Source organism: Erigeron canadensis, chromosome 4 (assembly GCF_010389155.1).
Source record: "Erigeron canadensis isolate Cc75 chromosome 4, C_canadensis_v1, whole genome shotgun sequence".
Classification (NCBI taxonomy): Eukaryota; Viridiplantae; Streptophyta; class Magnoliopsida; order Asterales; family Asteraceae; genus Erigeron; species Erigeron canadensis.
In genome coordinates this window covers 41146470-41161802 of record NC_057764.1, presented here as the reverse complement: position 1 = coordinate 41161802, position 15333 = coordinate 41146470, and the positions used below count along the sequence as shown (strand labels likewise).

The 15333-nt window shown below is 36.2% G+C and overlaps 2 protein-coding genes and 1 pseudogene across 2 annotated transcripts; 1 reads left to right on the top strand and 2 right to left on the bottom strand.

Moving 5' to 3' along the window:
* The first annotated feature begins 2214 nt into the window (after positions 1-2214).
* LOC122597631 lies at positions 2215-3565 on the top strand (annotated as a pseudogene).
* Positions 3566-4656: 1091 nt separating this feature from the next.
* Positions 4657-5742, bottom strand: LOC122597630. Its single transcript, XM_043770205.1, has one exon. It carries the CDS (start codon positions 5740-5742, stop codon positions 4657-4659), a length of 1086 nt encoding a protein of 361 aa, XP_043626140.1.
* Positions 5743-8477: 2735 nt separating this feature from the next.
* LOC122598649 (putative F-box/LRR-repeat protein 23) lies at positions 8478-9768 on the bottom strand. The gene is made up of 2 exons (XM_043771236.1): positions 9236-9768; positions 8478-9075 (listed from the first exon to the last, which is right to left on the bottom strand). Exons 1-2 carry the CDS (start codon positions 9280-9282, stop codon positions 8577-8579), a joined length of 546 nt encoding a protein of 181 aa, XP_043627171.1. The 5' UTR covers positions 9283-9768; the 3' UTR covers positions 8478-8576.
* Between the last annotated feature and the right edge of the window lie 5565 nt (positions 9769-15333).

Below are 15333 nucleotides of genomic sequence, written 5' to 3'. Positions count from 1 at the left end.
ATTGACATATTTCCTAATCCACGGTAAGCGCGTTCGTTGAGCCACCACTTGCCGTGTTCCAGGCATTTGACTTCATCCGTTGTTTTGTCTTCCCCGCAATTGTCGTGGTGCGATTTGGCCCAAGTGCATTGGTCACCCAACGTGTGACCCGCCTGAAAACACATCATCGACCACCCCCTTGACCCTCTTGATCTCATCTTGCAGAAACAAAGAATATGTCTCTTCGTGCTTCGAGACCTTGCGGCCTGGTGCTTCTATAATAGCAACATGTTGCTCGCATTGTCGTCTTTTCTTGCGTAGATAACCCAGGACCCTGGAGAGATCAGTTTGAAGGATGGTGTCCTTTTCGATATCAGCCATGATTTGTGTTTTCATCTCATCTTCGGTCAGATGAGGTCGGTGACCATTGTGTTTTGATGATGAGGACGCCATTTGGTTAGAATGAGTGAGTGACTTTGTAAAAGAATGAAATTTAGAGTTGTTAATGAATCTAAATTGTGTTGTAAGTTTCTATTTATAGAGTGACAATCCAGGTAGCTGTTCAGGGACTATAAGTGTAAATGTTTTTGAATTTTTGGTTGTTTAAGGGACTGAAAGGGTAAATATTTTGAATTCAAACGTTACAGGGACTAATGATGTAAATATTTTGAATTCAAACGTTACAGGGACTAATAGTGTAAATATTTTGAATTTTGAACGTTGGAGGAGCGTCTTTGTAATCTACCTATAAATACTGGGACCTTATAAAAGATTTCAGATCAAAACTCAAACTTCTATATATCTGAAATGGCTTCTTCATCAAATGCCCCTAACCGAAAACCACCAATGACTGTTGATCAAGTGAATGACAGTATCATGGCTGATATCCTCGACCACCGAATGTTCAAAGAGGAACTTGTTGCCGTTGGTCGAAAACTAAAGGCGAAGAGGCAATGGTGTAAAAAAGAAATCGATTATATACAAACCGGACATTGTACTAATCTTGAGTGTCAATACTTTACTTATTTGCAAGGTAAGATCGACAAAATTGAAAAAACTTTGGAAGAACTTGCTGATGCGGTCATCAACTTGAACCATTTGATCATGAATGCCGAAGCAGTTTACGAACAAAAAAATGAGTGTTTAATATGTTGTAATATTAAGTACTTTTAAATTAGTTTAAGTAGTTTTAATTATGTTGTAATGTATTATTTTAATAAATAAAATGTCATTTTAGGAATTTATATGGAGTGTGTGTTGTGTTTTTGGAAGTTTAAATGGGTAATATAAATAAGAAAATTAAAAAAAAATAACTTTCATCAACTTGTCACTTTAGGTCCCTGGCTCCATCTTTCTTCCACCTTTAGTCCCCCCCAACGGTCACTATAGGTTTCAAAATTTGGCACCTTTAGTCCTTGATGACACACGCCTTCTTCAACCTCTCGCGAGCTCCTAGCTCGCGCCCTTCAGCTCGCGGCGAACTCGCGCAGGTGGCAACCGGAACTCGCTCATCCCTCCGCATCTCGCTTCCATCTCGCGATCAACTCCCCTTCGGCTCCTTCCTCCCTTACTGTTGTTATTTGATATTTATCGTCATAAATATGTCCTATCCTATTTAACTATTTAATTTGATGTACATTGTTGTAGTTTAACAGTTACTCTACAACAAGATTCTTGATATGGGTGTAATTTATTTAATACCATATTAAAAGTGCTCTTATTAATTTTGATAACAGACTCTTGAGATGCTACTATACATTTTAAATTTTTTATGTTAAGGAGTCGATCCCCATCTTCACCTCTCTATGAACATGGGATTACGATTTCACCCATAACTATTATTATTGTCCTATGCAAAAGTCAAAAGTCAAGGATGGAAGTACTACTTATGACGTCGTCATCTCATTATTCAATATATTGTGACTACATAATTATGATCAATATTTAAAATAAAATCCTCTAGTTTGAAAACCAAATATGTTTTACGCGCTAAATAAGTAAATAACCAAAATCTTGTCAAAATCGAAACAGATATCGAAATAACCAAAATCTTTAACCAAGGGTAAAAAGGTAATTAAAGTAATAACAAGTCTTTTCTACAAAATGCTTTGACAGTTGTACCCATAATCATACCGTATATCATCCATCAACTACCCACGTCTCCTAAATTTCCGTCAAGTCTCTATATAATATAATATTCTCCATTTGTTTTTTCTTTCTCCAAAAATCTCTCAAATGGGTTCATTAGTTGCAGCAGAAGAAGAGCGATCAGAGATAGTTTTCTTCGACTTGGAAACAACCATTCCTCCGTACGGATTCGACCGACCTTATGCCATCTTGGAGTTCGGGTCGATTTTTGTTTGCCCAAAAACACTTACTGAGCTACGACTCGTTGGTTAAACGTCTCAATGTTTCGCTTATTACTCCCAAGTCCGTTTCAAAAAATCACATTTCTGCAAAGGACGTCGAAAATGCACCCACCTTTTCGGAGATTGCTGACAGGGTTTACGACATCCTTCATGGTATTTATATATAGAACGTAGAAATTTTAATTTTAGTTTTTTAAGAATATACATATAGAGAGAGATAATTTGTAATTTCCAAAAAAGTGAATGTAGAACCTAAATGTTAAGAGAAATTTATATAATGAACAAAATGGGTGGTATGTAATAGAGAGTTTAAATGACAGGGAGAGTATGGGCGGGTCACTATATATTGGGGTTTGATTGTAAGAGGATAAAAGAGGCGTACGCGGAGATTAATAGGCCGCCACCTGTACCCAAAGCAATCATCGATACTTGTTCCATTTTGGAAAAGAGGTTCGGAAGGGAGAGAGCCGGTGACTTGAAGGTACGATGATATATAGTCATTGTGTTGGGTTTTGTTTTGATTGGATCTGTTAAGTGGCTTATAAAATTCAGATGGCTACTCTAGCAGCTCATTTTAAGCTTGGAAAGCAAATTCACCGGTAATTTGCCTCTTTTACTGCATTGCCACATTTTTAACTCCAAATATGTAGACTACATTTTCTATCCACATCAATCTTAAAGCATATGGGTAACTAATTTGTATTTGTATGTGACTGATTTCTCGATTACGTACTTTCAGGAGTTTAGCTGATTGTAGAATGAATCTTGAAATTGTCAAGCACTGCGCCGGGGTTCTCTTCTTGGTACGTGTTGCATTCAGATACTTACTTTAGCCGCAGCTTTATCCTCCCTGGTTTCGGTATAATAGGATATTATGATTAATTTTCCATTTTACCCATTTGCCCCATTAATTAGAATTATAAATGAAATGATTTAACTGGGAAATTTATTTGTGAAATGAAACTCAACAATATCTCATTTCTTCACTCATGAAGTTGCAATTCTATAACTATTTGTCGTATTGGCATTCTGCAATTTCACTAGTACTCTTTATGCAGGAATCTGGCCGCTCAGATATACCCGTAGAAAATAACTCACCGTCTCTGAATGCTACTGCTGATCCTGTTAATGGAAAACGCGCTCGAGTGGGAACAAGCTTGAACACAAGCCCTGATAAAGGTGGTTCAAACTTGGGTTTGCACGTGGAAGCCACGTAGGACAAGGTTGCTTGAGAACCAGAATTATTGAGAACATGTCTTTGGCAGTTTAGTATTTCCTTTTATTTAGTGCACTTTTAGTTTTAAAAATATTTGATCGTGTGTATGTGTCTGTCAGATCTCATACCGGGTCATTAGGGTTGATGGCAGTCGTTTCCTTTATTCTCGTTACTAGTATTCTCTTCTGGTTCTATGAAATGTATGCAACTTTCCTAAATATTACTAGTAGTTGGATGTATCTCTCTGTGTTCTCTACTTCTGGTTCTATGAAATGTATGCAACTTTCCTAAATATTACTAGTAGTTGGATGTATCTCTCTGTGTTCTCTACTTAATATATAGTGTGTGCGTGTGAGATCTTTAATACCATAACCCTCTCTTGTTTAACAAACACATCAAAAACTGCATATCCATATCATATTATGAGCAACCAAATACAGTTAAATCTGCTGGCATTCTACCCAACCTGTTTCAAATGAGCTCATTTGTGAACAAAATGGATAGTGAACCCCTTCAAATGAAGCCATGGTGGAAGAATCACCAACCTCCGCTGTATTTAAAGCCTTCAGCAATCACACTGAACTCATAGAGCCTGATGGAGTTAGTATGGCTTAAATCACTGTAACCATTGCTCCCTTTTCTCATGGGTCCAATAGGATACAAATACTTCATAAATATCTACCTCTGCAAGTTCATTGTGATAGCATGCAATTAAGTATGCTTTGGATTAATCAGCACGCAATTTGTTGATCATGCTGGAAGACCACAGCTAAGTTTTGTGGTCGAAGCAAACATTTCAACTCTATGTATATACTAGAAAATTTGTGGATTCTGATAGCAATTCAGATTAAAGATCTATTGTACGTGACCAGAAAACCTGGTCTTGAGAACTCACCGATTCTTAGATTACAGTAAGTAACACTAAAAACACAAGTAACACAAATACAAACCAGAATTACTCTTCATCAAGGTGACAAGGCATCAAACACAATAATAGAAAAAGAAGGGACAAGATATTAAAATATAATTACAAAATTATAACTTCATTAGCTAGTAATAATTATTAAGGGGGAACTAATTATCGTGTACTTATCATGAGCAGTCATCGCTTAACTCCGGAAGACGCGTAGTAGCTGACCATGTGATCACTCTGGTGCACGCTCCCGCAACAGCAAGATAACATATCACAAGACAAATTGGGACAAGACTTGTAATTTGACAGATAACAAGAGTCGTTAATAGATGTCCTATATACAGGTTCATAATCATGTGCTTGACAACTCGGAAAATCTTTTTGTTTCGGTAGGGTTGGGCTAGGACACGCGAATAGACAAAATGGTGTTTCTGTTCCCTGACAATTTCAGTCCAATGCTTTTCGACTTTGAAAACATGTAGAAGCTGGTTCAGAGTGCATCTTTCGGAGAGTATGGTAGCATTGAAACATCTAAACATAAGCGTGATACCGCCTAGTACGATCCCACTTGATTGTACTAAGATAATTACTTTAACGCTAAAAATTGGTCTGAAACCAAAGGAATATAAAGTAGCAAGGGTATAAAGGGCGAAGAAGGTGCATATAACCCCGCAAGCAGAAAAAAACGGAGAAGAAGCAATCATAAACTGAAGGTGTTCTGTTTCTTCCATGATAACATTTGAAGGCAATCTTCGTAATTGTTTCCTTCTGAAAGCTGGAACGGCCAATGCTACCAAAAAGGGCCATAGTAGGATATTTATAATAAATATCACTACGAAAGAGGGTATATCTGACGCCTGGCTACAAGTTTGGTCAAGAAGTAACGAACCAATCCAAAAGAAAAAAAGACCCAAACATTTCATGCTATCAATAAGCTCTTCGTTATTCATAAAACCTAGTGAAGGGAGATAGTTGGCTAGCATAGTGAATACAAACATAATGTAAACAAATTTTGCAAGATTAAGGTTGTAACCAGTTAACTCACTAGTTATATCATCTGGTATGGCCATTGCGGAAGAACATTGTATCATCAGTAGGATGTACACACCATCTATAGACACAAACCTGCAGGGAAACCACAGTTCATTGCGGTGAAATCCTTCAACGACATCGGCTACTAACCCGAGAATCAAAACCATAGATAGTGCTCCAACCCACACCCCAATGATCAATGGTGTGGCGTCGAGAACAGATTGTGGAAACATCTTTTATGATCAGTTTTCGGTATGAAGTGTTTAGGTGCTAGCTAGTCATGCAATTTATGGACAAGGGCTGGTAGTTGGTAGGCTAAGAGTTTACACAATCACACCAAACTGCAAACTCAATGTTGGTACAGTTGATGGGCCTTGCCCCCATTTCGTGTATGTGTATAGACAACAACCCTATTTCTATATGTGCTAAATATAGTATTGGAAAAATTAAACACTTGTGAGTTGTAGGCATTTTTTAATGAATAAACTGAAACAAACTTTTTTAAACCAAAGTATGCAACACAACATGTATTGTTTTCTACTATCACTTAAGTTGACAACATGTATTGTCGTCTACTACGGAGTATTACTTTGTATGGCTTTTGGCTAGAAATTTTCAATTGTGTTATAACAACAGTTACAAGCAAGCTAATATTGTGAATCGTTTGAACCGTCTCTTGATGGAGACTAGAACCAGCAGTCTTGTGATCATTTTCTGTTTTAAAAGCACGTACCCAGACACTATTCTTTCTGGAAAGATCGAGACTGAATTTAGCTTCCAACACACTTCACATTCGTGGCTTGATCTAACGACCCACATCTACTCTAAGCACTAATTGTAAGTATTGAAAGTGTGGTATAAAACTCGCTCTTTGCATCTCCTTAAAGACCCCCGAAACTTCACTATCCATTCCATTTTGACCCAAAAACGCCAAAAGTGTATTTCATGCAACAATATGAGGAACACAGCCACACTCTTGAATATCCTAAACAACTTTCATCATTTCCATAAACTTCCTTGTATTATCGTGTATCTTAATAAGAGCATCAAATGTACAAAATATTCGGTCATTTCATCAAAAACCCTCATAGCATACTCATTATTCTCGGCTTTCTCAAGCCCCAAAACAGAGTCTTGTAGGTAAAAAAATCTGGTTTTATCCCCTTTTCCAACATTTGACCCTTTAACTACATTGCTTCAGTAAACAACCTATCTTTAGCATAACAAGAAATTAATTGTAAGTCACAACACTTGGGGAAAACCCATTTATCTCCATCTCCCTTAAAACATCCATTGCCTCATCAGGCTTCCGAGACTATGCATATACATCCAACAATGTATTATAAGTAACATACTCCGGCACAAATCCCGCCATTTTCATCAACCAAATTAGCAAAAGTAAAAGTATGCGAGGAACCCCATCCACATTTCAGTTGAGTTATAATATTCATAGTGGTAGGATGTAATTTTCCCAATATTGCATGGCTAATTTACAGTGCATTTTCAATGTTACTGGTTCCACATTCTGTTGTTTATCTATTTCTTCATTTCATCCGCTTCCAATACCATACACATGCCAGGTTGCAACGATGGCCCGGCCCATACTTTTCTCTGCACCTGGAGCATCCCCCTCAGAGAAATTGTTGTTTTACAGCATCAGAAATTCGGGAAGGTGTTTTATTTACAGTCTTTTGGGGGTTGGAAGATATTGATGAGTAGGTAGCAGGTATAAATGGTTTAGAATTAGGTTTCAGTTGGGAAGTCCAGTTATAAACTGACCGGGGCTTGTGAATCCGTACGTCAGCTTTCAACTCTTCTTTAAGCCCATTTAAGAACCCAGTAAACAATGATCAGGCCAGTTTGTCGCCCGAGAAGATCTTCTAGCAAATTCTTGTCGGTATCCATGAACAGAATCTATTTGTTTAATACCACACATCAATTCATCAGAATTCTGGAATTCGAGAGGCCAATTTTTTTTTGTAGGGGCGTAGGGCACTGGTCAATTCTTTCCAGTAAGAAGAATCCTGTTCAGCAGATAGCCATGAATAACGATCCAGTGAGTCTCCCTCCAAATGCATTGCAGCCACGTCCACCTTCTCCTCTTCATTGGTGTTATAAAACCAAAAATATTTCTCCGCTTTTAAGATCCATCATCTTGGATCTCCTCCACTAAAAGTACGGATTTTCAATTTTGTGATTTGGACTGACTGGACGTTTCATCATCCACTTCCTGATTTCTCTTTGGCCGCTGCCTGCCTTTTCAATTCAGCCATGTCCTCCTTTGAGGACTGTCCAGCTTTAAGCTTGGTAGTGATGGCAGCCAATTGTCCTGGGACAGAATTTGGGGGTTTCTTCCACCTTCAGAACTGCTCCCGGTGGTCACCATGTTTGCCCCCAACTTTGATTCCTGTCAATGGAACCAATGATAAGATCTAGTAAAAATAAGCAAACAATTCGATTACTTAAATTAAACGGCCCAATTTGAGAAGGGAAATCTCTCCAAGTACAAACAACTGATAATAAAAATTTCTGAACTAAAAACAAGAGAAAACAAAGCCTGCTGTTCATGCTACTAGCGGTTTCCTAACTGCTCCTGAAAATGTGTTCATGAACCACTCCCCACCGATCCCTAATTCATTGTTGTCTTCACCCATTGAGTTCATCCAATTCATGACCATAATATTAAGCCCAATAACCTCACTTGCTTTGACCCGGTTCTGTTTCCTGCTATAAACTTGCAGGACTCTATCAGAGGCGTTCAAAAGTTCAGTGGTTACTTGTTCAAACTGTTCAAGGGTTTTCTTCCGAGCTTCGAGTGAGTCACCCATGAGAGATCATGGCTGGTCTGATACCACTGATGTGGTACGACCAGTTAAGCAAAACAAAAAAAGATAAGTTAAACAGAAACAGAAATAAGAGAGAAGTGATTGGCCAATATTCTTTCATATCTTCATAATGCAAACCGCCAAACCGAGTTACAAATTAGATAAGAAAACAATTAAGTGTCAACCTGAAAGCTAGCTAACTGACCACGTAAAAGATAAACAAAGAAAAAATAATATGGAGATTAAGTGCTAACAAAATCAAAAAATTTCTCCATAGTGGTATATTCAACCCTCTCTCCATAGTGAAATATGTTTATAGGATCATTGGGTCGTTGTAGACATTTAATCTGTCGTGAACATCTTTTCCCTATCTGTCCCTTGAGATCAATGAAGCAACACATACGCAAGTCAAGCGATTCAAGGTGAACACAGCCATCGAGAATCGCCTGCAACCCAATATTTGACACATAGCTCCAAGTGAGTTCAAGATGGTGTAACTTAGGTAAGCTTTCTCCAATAGCTATGGCCATCTCATCTTTTACCAATGAATGTATGTTATTAAGTTTTAATGTTTTTAGGTTGGGGCAATAAGAGGCTAAAGTTGCAACAAGGTCGCTTGGTATATCTGTTCCATAAACGCTGAATTCCTCCAACAATGAAAGCTTCTTCAACGCTTCAGTCCAGACAGATAAATCAAACCACTGGAAAAATCCAAGGTCAAGATGCTTAAGCTGACTTGATCTGTTAATAGTATAAAATAAATTAAAAACTGCTACATGTTGTAGTTGTATTATACCATCCTAATAAAAAAGAGTTAAGAATATAGAGTCGAAAAGTTGTCTATTATAATTAAGCAGAGAGGCGGGCAGAGCACAAAAAGTGGAGCGAACAACTCACATACCTATCAGCAACATACCGAAGATATTCATCGTCACAAGAGTCCACCATAGTGATATCAACCAACTGGCCTTGGCTTCTATCAACAGCATCCTTACACAACTTTTGCGCTTCTTTTCGTCTACCGACCAACGAAAGCGAATGTTCATAGATTCATAGTCCATAAAAATGACCCTCCACATGGCAGGATGTTCCTTGCAGAGTTTATACCTTTTTGGGCATTAACAAGTATGTCAATCAAACCGACCCCACTAAGTATGTCCACCATTAAATCCGGTGGGAGCTCCAATCAGTTCCTTTTTGTTGTTGGTTGTGTCACCACTTTCATTTTACCATGTCTACTCTTTACCCCCTTCTTACTAATGCCACTCACATAATTCTTATTATTTTTACTATTATTGCCCCCGTTCTTTTTATCATAAATTTTCCCCAAATTATTAGGAATTTTTTTAGTAGACATTTAGGGCATGAATACGATATAAGAAATAAAGATGAATAAGAGAGAAACTAACCAATGGGATTGATGGAAATCACACAATTAGCGGCTCATAAATTCGTACTATTAGGTTTTGACTTCCTAATTTTCTTTACATTTTTTTTTCTTTCTTGGCAGCCATATGCCCATATATGGTTTTCTAAATATAAAATAAATAAAAATAAAAACAAAAAGGGTTTAAGCGAGAATAGGTGCAGTGAAGATTGAACAAGATGTAGTGATGTACAGTAAGTGCTTTTTTTTTTTTTAATTGTTGACTAGTTGTTGCAAAGCTCCGCGTTACGGGGGCGAAATGATAGTTTATGTTGTCATATGGGTGTTTTTTTCATTAACGACATTAAACACAATATTGTATCATAGATGTGTCTAACTCCAAAAAGCACAATTAAATTTTTTTATGTATGAAAAATCAAAATATAGATATAAGAAGCTAGAACAAAAGAATTGACTCACTAAATACTAAATAAGTATAAAATATAAAAGTTTGTCCGAGCCCAAAAATTTTGTTAGGGATCCTACACCTTTTTTCTAATTTAAAATCCTAAAAACAAAAAAGTTATAGTTAAAAAAAAAAGTTAATGGTAAAAGAAAATTGATAATTTAATGTAAGCCAAAGAAAAAAAAAAAAAACTCTTTCCATGAGGTTTTTTTGAAGTAAGAAGTGGTCCATCAAACAATTCTCATCATTTATTTGCTAAATCTTCTATGTAGTAATGTTAAAACTTCAAATAATATAAAATAGAAGTTTGAATGGCTTAATGATTGTACATTATGTTTTTAAAGTTATATTTTACTGTTTACATTGGTTTGCTTTAATAAAGGGTATAATTTATGTATTTAAAACAACTTTTAGTTTAACCCCTAAACTATGAAAATATTTACAAAAATAGTTAATTTGGTTTTCTAAAGGTTTTTAATAGTGATGTTGTACTATTAAGCTTTTGTTACTGACTTGCATTATTTTTAACAAGATTGTAAATAATGTGTCTTTTTTAATTTAATATAATGTGATTTTTAATATTAATATAAATAATGATGTGATGCTAATAAATTGCTATTTTAGTATGAAGATTATTGGTAAAATGGTTGTGATTAGTTAGTGTATTATTGTGATTAATGGTAAAATGGTTGTGATTTTAGTATGTGGCACAACTTCGTTTGCTGGTTTGTCGTAGCCTTACTTTTTTGCTAGCCTCGCACTCGGTCTGTTTTTTCTTTAAAAGAAAAACTCACAAACTTAGATTTTCGTGAATCAGAACACGCAATTTACTCTAAATATATAAACTAAACATGACGTAGACACAACAGATTTGGCGAACCCTGGGGCTCCCAATGTCGGGTATACCTGTTTTACAATTTTCTATTTCAAAAATACATGTTCTATAATTGTCTTCAAAATATATATGTTTTTATCTAAAATTTTCCAGCCACCACATGACCAACATTATGACTCTCAAGAACCCCTCCCATCCATTTGTATATCACCATCAATAGCACTTAGAAATAATTTACGTTACTCATTAATCACAATTAGTTAATAATAACAAATATAAACGAGAGTTACTCTTCATCAAGGCATCAAACACAATAAAAGAAAATGAACGGACAATTAAGAGCTTAAAATTTGATCACATCATATATAATAACTTCAATACTTCATTACCTAGTAATAAACTAATAATTACGCGAAAAAACTAATTATTGTGTACTACTCATGAGAACTCGAAGCAGCATACACATAGTAGATATATAATAGCTAGCTATCTGATCACTCTGGTGTCTGGATACCTTTTGACGTTGATCTCAACGGCAACATATATAACATAACAACAAGACTTTCAAGAGATATAGCTAGGGACGAGACTCGTACGCAGTTTCACGCTAAACAACACGAAAAATCTTGAGAAATCTAAACATTGTAGTAAAACTGCCCAGTACAATCCCACTCGATTGTACTAAGATCATTACTTTAAATGGAGTTATACCCCTAAATATTTGTCTGGTACCGAAGGAATATAAAAAGACAAGGGTAAAACTGGCAAAGGATGTGCATATAAACCCACAAGCAAAAGAAGACCAGGAAGTAACAATCATAACCTGAAGGTGTTCTGTTTCTTCCAAGAGAAAATTTGAAGGCCATCTTAACATTTCCCTATAAGTATTTCTCAATGCTGGAACCGTCATTGCTACCGAAGAGGGCAAATGTAGGATTAATATAAAAAAAAACACTATGACAGGAGGTATATCATCTAGGACATAAAGTACGAAGCAAATCCAAAAGATTAAAACCCGCAACTTAAGAAGTTCTTTGTTGCTCATAACTCCTAGTGAGGGTAAATAATGGGCTAGCATAGTGAATACAAACATAATGTTAACAACTTTTGCAAGAGTAAAGTTGTAACCAGTTAAATCACTAGTTATATTAGCTGGTATGGTGATTGGGGTCATTGATACTAGCATCAGTTGGACGAACATACCATTTATAGACACAAACGACCTGCAAGGAAACCACATTTCATTGCGTTGAAATCCTCCAACGACGTCGGTTACTAACCCAAGAATCAACACCATAGATATTGCACCAATCCATACCCCATTGATCCATGGTGTGGCATCCAGAACAGATTGTAGTGAAAACATTTTCAGTGATCAGTTTTTCTTTTTTTTATAATCAGTTTAAGGTATGAAGTGTTGAGGTGCTAGCTAGTCTTGTTTTAAGTTTACACCAAACTTCAAACTCAAAGTTGGTGCATTAGATGGGCCCTACCCCCATTTCGTGTATGTGTATAGACAACCCCTTTTTCTATGTGGTAAAACCGTAAAATTAAATTAGTATTGGTAACATTAAACAATAAACTACACTTGTGACTTATGGGCATTTGTTAAAAGGATAAACTGAAACAAACTTTTTCAAACCAAAGTATAGATTTATGCAACACAAGTACACAACATGTATTGTCTTCCACCATCACTTAAGTTCACAAGTCACAACACGGATTGTCTGTGTACTATTATTTTCTATGGCTTTTGGCTAGATATTTTCAATTGTGTCATAACAACAGTTACCAGCAAGCTAATATTTTACATGGTTTGAACCGTCTCTTAATGGAGACTAGAACCGGCAGTCTTGTGATCATTTCCTGTTTCAAAAGCACCCAGACACTATTCTTTCTGGAAAGATCGAGAGTGATTTTAGCTTGATTAAAACATATTAATAATTTGCTAGAGAGTAAACAACACGGATGGTGACCTAATGATAGACGTTTGGGTTTTAAGTTTTAAGGATGAAAATATCTAGAGGTTTCTAATTCTTAAAAAAAAAGAAAAAAACACAACGTGTTGGTGCAATTCTGGGTGAAATGACAATATCATTATAAAAGTTTGTGTTGAGTCATTTGTATATGTAATTAATTAAACAATACGTTTTTGCACAGAATAAAGTCAAACACAAGACCAAGTCAACCATAGAGTTGACCCAGTCAAACTCAACCAGGTTGAGTTCGACTATGTCCAATGCCTATATGGCTATATATACAGATGTAAGGTTTAGGTTTTAGCAGAGGTTTTAGTTGCAACATGTTAAGCTCTCTAGTTTTTTATTTTTGGTTTTATCTTGTTAGTAGTGCTCGTGTCTTACTTGTAATCGTTATTATTGAAGTAATACAAGGCTCTGATAATTCATATATCGATAGTGTTTATTGTATTGTTAATTGCTAGATATTAAGAGTTGTCGCACTCAATAGTTTATTATCTAATCTCGTAGATCCGGTTGCTAGAAGGACTTACAAGGAGCCCTTTAATTTTGTGGCTATGGATTCTTCAATGCTTACTTTAAAACTTGATAAGTTTTCAGGATTTTACGTACTCATGATCAAGACGTACTGTACTTTTTAATGTTGGATTCGCTTAACACTTTCGCAAACCCAAATGTTTAATAAACTTTGTAATAGCTTTTTATTAAATAGAAAAAATTAAATCTATGCAATCATCATGTATAAACCAGAGACCCAGAGTTGCTAATAATATAAACCAGATAGCTAGACATCAAACAAAAATACAGAATGAAAGAAAATTAAAGAAGCTAGGGGATCACAAGAGCTTGATTACAACATACTAATAATTAGCTACTTATAATAATAATAAACGGAAACTAATTATTGTACATGTGCTAATGAGATCTCGAAGCAGCACGTATAGTAGCTACTATCGATCTGATCACTCTAGTGCATACTTCTCTCCATTGTTGACCTCATCAACAACGCCATGACAACATTTCGCAATTAATATCGGGCCGACACTTATGATTTGACAAATAACAACCGTTGTTAATTGATATCCTATACACAGGTTCAATAACATATTCTTGACATCAACACGCTTAATACATATGAGTCGGTAGGGTTGGGCTAGGAAGCGCGAATAGACACCATGGCGTTTCTGTTCCCGGCCAGAGCACTTTAGTCCAATGTTTTTCAACTTTGAAAACACTTAAAAGCTGGGACTTCAGAGAGCATCATATCTTTTGGCAAGTATATGGTAGCGGTGAGCGTACATCTAAACATCATATACATACCACCTAGTACAATCCCACTTGATTGTACTAGGATCATTACTTTATATCCCTAAAAATTGGTTGCTCATAACTCCTAAAAATTGATTGTACTATCATCATGTTACCAATAAGTTCTTGGTTGCTCATAACTCCTAGTGAGGGGAGATGATGGGCTAGCATAGTGAATAAAAACATAATGTTAACAACTTTTGCAAGCTTAACCAGTTATCTCACTAGCTAGTTATATTAGGTGGCCGGTGGTATGTACATTGGGAGCAAACACTGAAATGTAACTAGTGGGATGAAAACTGCATTGATAGACCAAAACCTGCAGGGAAACCAGAGTTCATTGGAGGATAAATATCCTACAACGGCATCGGCTACTAACCCGAGAATGAGAACCATAGATACTGCACCAACCCACGCCCCACTCCATGGTGTGGCCTCGAAAGCAACCTGTGCATACATTTTATGATTTGATCAGTTTTTAGTTGTGGTGGGTACTAGTTCTAGCTTGTGTTGCATTTTATGGACAAGGACCGATAGTGGCTTTTGCTAGTTTTGGTAGCTAGCTAGGCTAATCTATTCTCGATAAAGAGTTTAATTCCAATTAAGGAAACATGAAAAAGAAAGCCATGCTTTATTGGACACGAGAACGGTACCCGTGTGTTGCGGCGGCCGTCGAGTTAGTGGCAGTGAGATGGTGATGTGATAGGTCATAGAGTGTGATTGGTCAAAAGAGGTGATAGGTCATAGAGTGTGTTAGCCAAATGCCTTAGCCGTCCGCCCTCGGATTTAAAAATTCGTCGAAAGTATATCAAATGACATCTCTTATGAAAGAGCATGAAATTTTTAGAACACCCATATAACTTTTTATAGTTTATCGATGTACGGTTTTTGAGATAAAAGATTTTGAATGAATCGGAGGAATAAATGATTTATGGAGGAGAGAGAAAAAAAATGATTGGTTGAGATTTGAGGAGAGAGAAAAGGTGTTAGGTAAATATAGAATTGATATATTGGCATTTTGGGAAACTAAATGTTGAAACTTAAA